Source organism: Coenobita brevimanus, chromosome 106 (genome assembly GCF_032717465.1).
Source record: "Coenobita brevimanus isolate Jiangsu-jjx chromosome 106, ASM3271746v2, whole genome shotgun sequence".
Taxonomy (NCBI): Eukaryota; Metazoa; Arthropoda; class Malacostraca; order Decapoda; family Coenobitidae; genus Coenobita; species Coenobita brevimanus.
Window position 1 is genome coordinate 2,762,566 of NC_137059.1, and position 8,381 is coordinate 2,770,946.

At 42.9% G+C, this 8,381-nt stretch overlaps 1 protein-coding gene across 1 annotated transcript; it reads right to left on the reverse strand.

Moving 5' to 3' along the window:
* Positions 1-2,898: 2,898 nt before the first annotated feature.
* On the reverse strand, positions 2,899-8,110 carry LOC145416484 (legumain-like). Its single transcript, XM_080285441.1, has 9 exons — positions 7,973-8,110; positions 7,223-7,320; positions 6,379-6,685; positions 6,179-6,245; positions 5,609-5,727; positions 5,304-5,486; positions 4,831-4,947; positions 3,712-3,879; positions 2,899-3,024 (listed from the first exon to the last, which is right to left on the reverse strand). The coding sequence occupies exons 1-9, from the start codon at positions 8,108-8,110 to the stop codon at positions 2,899-2,901; spliced, it is 1,323 nt and encodes a 440-aa protein (XP_080141567.1).
* Positions 8,111-8,381: the final 271 nt, after the last annotated feature.

The following is an 8,381-nucleotide window of genomic DNA, read 5'->3' on the forward strand; positions in this document are numbered from 1 at the left end:
AGAAATAATAATAATAATAATAATAATGATTATAATAATGATAATAATAATGATTATAATAATGATAATAATAATAATAATAATAATGATAATAATAATAATAATAATAATGATAATAATAATAATAATAATAATAATGATAATGATAATAATAATAATAATAATAATAATAATAATAATAATACCTTCAGCCAACAGCTGCTTCAGGATCAGTCTAAAACTCCTCCGTAGAAAAGGTACTTGTTCGACCTTCTCGCTCTCCATCTCCTCACCCTCCTCTTCCTCATCGTCACTTGTGCTCTCACCCTCAGCCTGGCCTTCCGTTGTGCTGGTCTCCCCTATTTTTCTTTTTCGGGGTGCTGTAAAATAAACAAAAGAATCACTAAAAATAAAAATCAACAAAAGGATATAAAACCAAAGTCAACAATATACTAGATAAAGAAAAAAAGATTCTTAATCGCATCATCCATTCGTTACTTCCTGCTTCCCGCTTGCAAACACCAGAGAGCATTACTATTTTCTTTTTTTTACTCACGCATTTTTCTCGTGGGCTGGAAGGAGGATGCCACAAAGCTCTGCAGTTGGCGTAGAGTGGATGGTTTGGCTTCGTTGAGGTCAAGTATCACCTCGTCTTCCTTAACTTCAGCAGCAAGGACATCGTGCTTCATGATAAACTTCACCACAGTGTACAGTTTGTCAGCTGTTGGTGGAAGAGCAGAGAGAGGGGCAGTTTCAGAGGCAGTTTTTTAGTTTTAGACAAGTTCATCAAGTTTGCTCCATGAGTCTGTGAGAAGGACGTGGAAGGTGGATGGAGAAGGGAGGGACGTGGAGGACGGATGGAGAAGGGAGAGAGAGAGGATGAGGTGAAGGGATGGAGTGGAGAGGTATGCAAGAGGGATGTGAGCTGGGGAGAGGGCAGCCTGATGCAAGGAGAGAATAACATGGAGGTGGCCCCTTGAAGAACACCAATTACAGGATTAAGACGCCTGGCTACACATTTTCACTACCGCTACGGTATTTCATCATTGTCACCTACAGGGCCCAGAGCTATTCTCCCGGTTGGAACTAATCTCACGGTCGGAACTAATCTCACGGTCGGAACCAAACTCTCGCCAGGAACTAATCTCACGGTCGGAACCAAACTCTCTCCAGGAACTAATCTCTCGCTTGGACAAATTTGAAATGAACTACCTTACCCCCAAAACGTGGTGAATGTGTACTTTCATTCAGCCACACAACAATGTTCCTTTGTCACTCCAAGTGCTCCATATCGTACTAAATTGCACTGACGATAAAATGAGCGCTTAACTAAATACCGATAATTACTCTGAAACATAACCCTTGGGCTCATGGAACAGGGTGGTGAAGGAGAGAGGATGGAAGACTGAATTTGGCTTGGATTGGACTAGTTAGGTATCTAGGTAACGGGCATTTTGCGATATATAAGAGCAAAATCAGTCACAAAAACGAACAACTCAAAACTCTTAATTGGTGACTGTACGAAAGCGCAAATTAGCCTGAATTGTGAATGTCAAATTACTTACGTGGCAATTTCTTAATGTCGTATATCAGTCGCCTCTTCTCCCGAAATGGCATGGGTTTCGCATTTTCTGCCACTTCGCTCTCCGTCACTAATTTTTTGGCTCCGTCGTCTGCCTCTGCTGCCTTACTCCCTCCCTCCGCTGTCATCTTCGGCTTCTGTTTGCTGTCCATATCTGACTTGGGGCGAAATATACAGTAAATGTCTTTTGGCGTAGTAGGGAGACGAAATTAGTCAGATCTGCAGCCACGAGGATGTCTAATGCACGATTGCTTGAGGGTATGGCGTTCGTGGCTTCCCTTTCTCGAAACATTTGCACGACAGGATGAAATGAAACACTCGGAGTTTGAACCTTGAGTGGAAGTATGTGTCTCGTTTCCTTCTGCTGACCTCATGTTTCGTAAAGTGTATTCGTTCTCTTATTTGTGTTCATTGCTTTGTATTCGTTTTCGTTAGAGTTTTTTGTACTTAACACCTGACTAACAGACTCTGTTTTAAAGTAACACATCGATTCTCCCTGTGCTGGTTGGTTTTCGTTTTCATTGACTCGAAGATCAAACGAAGCAAACCTAAATATAACTCTAGCTCTGTTCTTTCCCTTTAAGTAATTTTAGTTCTAAGGTGTTGTCATAAAGGGAGGCTTTTGAATATCTGGAATGACCCCTAAACTCAAAGCAAAAGTCACATACATTAGCATTCAGTGATTTGCTAAATGAACCTGCTCTCGAAATTTTCTGTTGCTTCTGAACCATCAACTCCGGAACTGCTTCACCTGTAGGCTTTTGTGAACACTTTAGCTCTTCTTTACGATTATTTTAATTTATTCACATTTTCTCAAAGTGACTTTATTTTCATTAGGATAAATTTAGAAGGAGAACAAAGCAACTGTAGGATAAGTAAAAGCCATGCGAGACACGTATATATTTATTAATCATTTTTTAAACATTTTTATATAGGCCTATTTGGTTCCGTCATGGTTTTACAGTACAAAAGAATATGAACCAGAGTTGTATTATTAATTCTGAAATCGTGAGGGAGGAGGCATGACCCAGATTTTCAGTAGTTTGTGAGGTCAATGCTGAAAGTAAGGTATATATGACATTCTCACCTTCCTCCTGGGTGCGATCCGTAACAGGGCAGGCATTATAATCATATATTTTCTCCCAACTGTTCCATAAATTAGCATCATTACTTAAGGTTTTGCATACACCTTCGCTTTTTCTCACTATACGACCGTCTCTCCGCCAAATTTTCTCACCTTTTCTACGATCGCCAGTAATTCGGACTTTGCATACACCGTCGTCCTCTCAGTCATAATAATAATAATAATAATAATAATAATAATGCCGTCGTTCTATTTAGTTGATGCCGTGGATGGGTGGATAGTTACACAGAACGGAGGTGGCACCATCAAACTCCTTCGCCGTATAGCCATGTTCACACAAGTTGACCATCACATACACGACCCTCAGTGCGTATGGATTCTGAAGCACATAGGAAGATGGAATGAGTGGGAAAGAAGCGCATATGTCCACTTACTATACCCCTTTCACCTTAACTTGGTCCACATTTCGTCCTTCTGCAACCCGTAACTTGATCCAGATTTTCGTCCTTTTTGCAGCTTATTTCACGTTGCTCAAGAATAAGATGATACTGTGACTCTACATCCTTTCAATAGCACTTCTTCATGACTAGCACCATAATTTAGTATTGATCTACCGTATAACCCATTATTCTAGATGGATAGGTGGCAATTTAAGGCCAAGTTAGAGAGAAAAGGGTATGGTGTGAATCCGTCACAGATAGAATGATCAGAAGGAAACCAGAATGAATATAAATTTGTTATAGTTTAGAGCTCAAAGATTATCAGACTTTGACTCTTAAATTTCTGTTCTTTGGCTAAATCAGAAGGCAGACTATGAAGGTGGAATTACATTTATAATTATCATGTTAAAGACTTGTTTGGGATTTGGTTTAACTGGCCAAAATCATATTGCTTTCTTTGTAACTCTGAACTCACTTTACAGAAGTTGAAATAGTTCTGATGATGATGATGGTGGTGAAGAAGAAGAAGAAGAAAAGGAGGAGGAGGAGAAGGAGGAGATGAAGAAGACAATAATGATGTCGATGATTACTGAGATCACTTATTTCTTCCTTGGCCTTCAACCTACCGTGCCCAGATTGAAGCATCGTGAATGGAATGCGTTGAGGGAGTCGGCGTAGCAATCGTGACGCGTGGAGGTGTGGTGTCTATCTGTCATCAGCTGTTCACTCACCTCTACATCACCTGTCACCCTCTCCACCAACTTCCTCATCGTGTCCTCCACTAGGGTACGATTCTGGAAAGTTGGGCCAGTATATAGAAAAGGTATGCAACTAGGAGGCTCCATTTGGGGATAGGTTAAGCTGGGATAAGTGTGTGTGTGTGTGTGTGTGTGTGTGTGTGTGTGTGTGTGTGTGTGTGTGTGTGTGTGTGTGTGTGTGTGTGTGTGTGTGTGTGTGTGTGTGTGTGTGTGTGTGTGTGTGTGTGTGTGTGTGTGTGTGTGTGTGTGTGTGTGTGTGTGTGTGTGTGTGTGTGTGTCTTATTAGCAGTTCGCTCACATCTTCCTCATTCATCGGCCTCTCCAACATCTTCTTTATCGTTTCCTGCACAAAGGCAAGGTGCTGAAAATTTTGCTTAACATTTACGTATACAGCCAAAACTTAAGTGAATTTTTAGGTCATTCCGAAAGCCATGAAAAATTATGCTACTCCAGTTTTGCATCCCCCTCCCTCCCCCACCATCTCTGCCTCCAGGGTTGAGGATGGCTACTTGGCTATGAAAATCAGGTTGAGTTCGTCGACTTCGTGACCTGCGACAAGGCATGAAATAAAGAGGAGGAAGTGGCAAAGAAATGATCGTGGTGGGCAAAAGGAAGGGGTGGGATGGACCAAATATTTGACTGACCGTGGGACTGGAACAGGAAATGATACCTGTGAAAATGGGTGTTGCAGGTTTGGTGGTTTGAGCTGAATGAGGATTTATTTGAACACATCTTCCATAAGTGAAAGTGTCAGGATATAAAACAATTGGAGTGGCGGAGAGAGAAATGGGTGGAATGAGCTGAAATTTGTTGTGGAGGGAGGGTAGGGATATGAGAGTATGCATCATGAAAGAGGATGCTGTAGGATCAATGTTTTGAGTGCAATGAAGGTTTGAAATTTTATACAAGGTAAATCTGCATTGCTCTCGTTTCGGCAAAAGTCAACAGGTACTGCTCCTCTCCCCTGGTAGTTTTCTCCAGGCTTACCTGTTGGAGTTCTGATATCTGCTGGTTCCAATAATCGATGTCGTCCTGTTCGGTGGCATTATCAAGGTGGGACTGGAGGGTTGCTAGTGGCACGTCTTCGCTGCTCACCGAGGAGTTCTGTAAAGACACCATTGTTAGAGTCCGTTTACCTTAACTTCACATGGATTTTCGTCATTCTGCAGCTCATTTTCAACAGCTCAGTAGCAGAAAACAGTGTAATGGCTCTACATCTTTTTTCATCCCTAACTCGACTGCAAAAGACAATGCAATAGCTCTAAATCTTAACCATCAGCAACTCGGCTCTGCATCTTTTCAATCAGTAACCCGATTGCAGAAGATAATGCTATGGCTTTGCATCGTTTCCAACACACTTAATCGTGACTAGCACCCAAAGTTAGAGGCTTCCTTAAACTTCACGCCCTCATTTTTAACACGACCGTGAGTTCCGAATGCAAGGGCCCTCAGTGACTCACCAGGCATGGGTCTCTGATGGGCAGGAAGGGTCCATAATCGTCCCCTTCGTCACTGCTACTTCCCAAGAACTTCGACACTTTCTGCGAGGCCAGGCTTTTCTCGCCCCACTGAAGGACGTGAGAGGTGTTCACTTCCCTCCGCACCTTCAGGAACTGCTGCTTCAGTGTCTCCTTCGGGTTGTTCTGTGACACGATCGGGAAAATAGAGCACAGTTCGTTCACCTTATCTTGGCGGAGATATACGACTTTTTGTAGCGCATTTTCTGTAACGTAATGGTAAACTTAGGCAATACTACGGCCCTCACCCTGTCTGTGTCCTCCATCCACTTAACACTGAAAACGTCGCCGAGGAAGGTGTGGAGGTGGAGGTCATTGTAACAGGCGAAGGATGGTTGGCTGGCGTTGGAGGCTGATAGGGCGTACACTGCCAATAGGTAATAACATGAGTATCGGTTTTATTATGTGCAAGAGAAGAGAAAAAAGGGAGGAGAATGCTAGGTGTGTGTGTGTGTGTGTGTGTGTGTGTGTGTGTGTGTGTGTGTGTGTGCGCGCACGAGCTGAAGACTGTTGATATCGCAAGAGATAATGCCACTGCTCTTCATAGCATCGTATTTCCATTTAATGTCATTGTAAACCTCACAGTATACCCAGTCACGGCTTAACATTCAAGTTGGAGCACAGTTTAATTTTGACATTTTACAATATATGAACTTCAGTGTAAGCTAAACGTTTGTATAACACTGAAAGGCTTCACATAACTGGCGAGGCATAGAACAAAATACCTAAGCAACAATTACTGGGGAAAGAAATGGCGAAAGGGTGAGATATATGCTATGAATTTGTAGCACCTAACAAGCCTCTTGCACTTCACTTACCGCCAATGTCATCAGGCAGGTACTTATACATGGATCCAGACTCACACGATTCCAGGTACACCAGCATCTGAAGGGCGGGAAATTAGGCTTCATTATATTTCTGAGCCACTTGTAAGTGAGAAGAGTATAGCTGGTATATTTAAACAAGCAACAGCGAACGGTACCTCTTTATACTGCTATTTTAACATGCGGCACTGTACCTCTTTGTATTGCCTGTTCCTGTGCATGGCTAGGATGGTGTCAGACAGATTCCTAGCATGGAGGAAGGATTTGGGGAAGCCGAAGATGTCTGGTGCTCCGTGATCCACCAAGTTGACGAACACTCGGTCCTTCGGTCCACTCTTCAGCACCTTACCAGACCCGACGTCCCTCAGGCCATCAGCGTCGCCCTTCAGGATTTTCATGAAGTTCTCCGGCGTGACGTCATTTCCGGTGTAGTCCTTCGGTACCCCTTCATAAACGTCTGGGCCATCGGGTCGGTTGATGATCTTGCCTGGCGTTGGGTTTCTGTCGGAGGAAGATGATGATAGTGATGCGGAGGAGGAGGAGGAAGAGGAGAAGGAGGACGAGGACGAGGACGAGGACGAGGAGAAGAAGAAAGTGGAACAGCTGATAAAAAGAATGAAAATAAAGTCGGTTAATGGTCTTGCCTGGTGTTGGGTTTCTGTCGGAGGAAGATGATGATGATGATGATGATGATGATGATAATGAGGAGGAAGAGAAGGAGGAGGAGGAGAAGAAGAAGAAAGTTAGAACAGCTAATAAAACGAATAAAAATAAATTCGGTTGATGATCTTGACAGGAGACTAGTTCCTAAAGTTGATTCTGCTGATTATAATTACCTCGAGCTTCAGTCAGTATGTCAAGGAAAAAAATAACTGCTGTATCTTGGAGTGTGTGTGTGTGTGTGTGTGTGTGTGTGTGTGTGTGTGTGTGTGTGTGTGTGTGTGTGTGTGTGTTCTAATGTACTGCTACTCTTCTAACACATCGTACCATTGAAGGACTCCCGTGTAATATCGAGGGTAAATCTACGTGTGGACTTACGCTCTGTTGTATGCGATATCGTCCACCATCATGACGATTATGTGGTCGTCGGGAACACCATGGCTGTGAAGGATCTGGTAGGCGTGGCACACATCCGCCTGGGAGAGCAAAGTTGAAGGTTAAAAGAAGTTTTTTGATCTGGCGACGTGAGGTACGAAAGTAGGCTCTGTTAATATGGACCTTTTCAGTGATTGTGTTTCGGTTGAAAAATTTATTCTGGGAGGATGAAGTCGATGGTGAGATGAAGTTTTTCCTCTGCTGACATGAGATTTGCATTTTAGGATACTAACTACGTGTGAAAATGATGGACTTTTTCCGTGTTTGTGTTGCAGTTGAAAATTATATTCTGGATGACACTAGATTATGCTGGAAAGTGACTCGGTGTTGGTACGTGTCGAAACAGAGAACAGCATCCGTGATACTGGCCTTACATTGGCTTCTTCATGATGAAACTACCCTAGCCTAGCCTAACATAGCAAACTTAATGAAGGTAGCTGACGAGCCAAAGGACGGGCACTAAAATCAACCAAAATCTACCCCAACGCACCTAATCTCACCTAAACTGGCTCAACCTAATATAACATTCCTGAGCATTAACTATAACATTCTAATCTAACCTAACCACGTTTCATAACAAAACATAAACTAACACGCTAAAACATAGCCATACCAAACCACACCAAGCCAAACCAAGCCTAATCTAACCTAATGTATCCTAATCTAACTTAATCTAACCTAAACGTGACGTACCTGGTGACGGTAATTTAACCATCCAAAGGACCCCGCCACCAGCACAGCCCAAATCTCTCCCTCAGCCTCGTCAGCAGACAGCACATGGGCCCCGCTGACAGCCATCATCATCATCATCACCACCACGCTACCCTGCATGTTGGCTGTCAGGAGAAAGACTTGATTTGGCACCTATTGACTGTGCGAATCCCTTTACTCACTGACGACTTCATAATCTATTCTTTCTACCCCCAGGCCGTTTTCTTCAGCTTAGGGGAGACTTTACGAACTGGACGGGTTAGATACAGCCTTCATTAACCCTTTCACTACTAGGGTGCACTCTTAAGGTAAATTTAATAGTCCACTAGCAGCAAAAATAGCATGGAAATTTGGCCTTAAGAGAGTTCAATGCCTTCATTACAAAGAGAGT

What these genes read in the sequence shown, in the direction of transcription:
- LOC145416484 (XM_080285441.1), bottom strand. Translation starts at nt 8,110, where the DNA reads ATGCAGGGTAGCGTGGTGGTGATGATGATGATGATGGCTGTCAGCGGG. An exon ending in GATATCGCATACAACAGAGC is followed by an intron (nt 6,686 to 7,222) that starts GTAAGTCCACAC and finishes TTCCTCCGACAG; the next exon opens with AAACCCAACGCCAGGCAAGA. An exon ending in GATGCTTCAATCTGGGCACG is followed by an intron (nt 3,025 to 3,711) that starts GTAGGTTGAAGG and finishes TATGTGCTTCAG; the next exon opens with AATCCATACGCACTGAGGGT.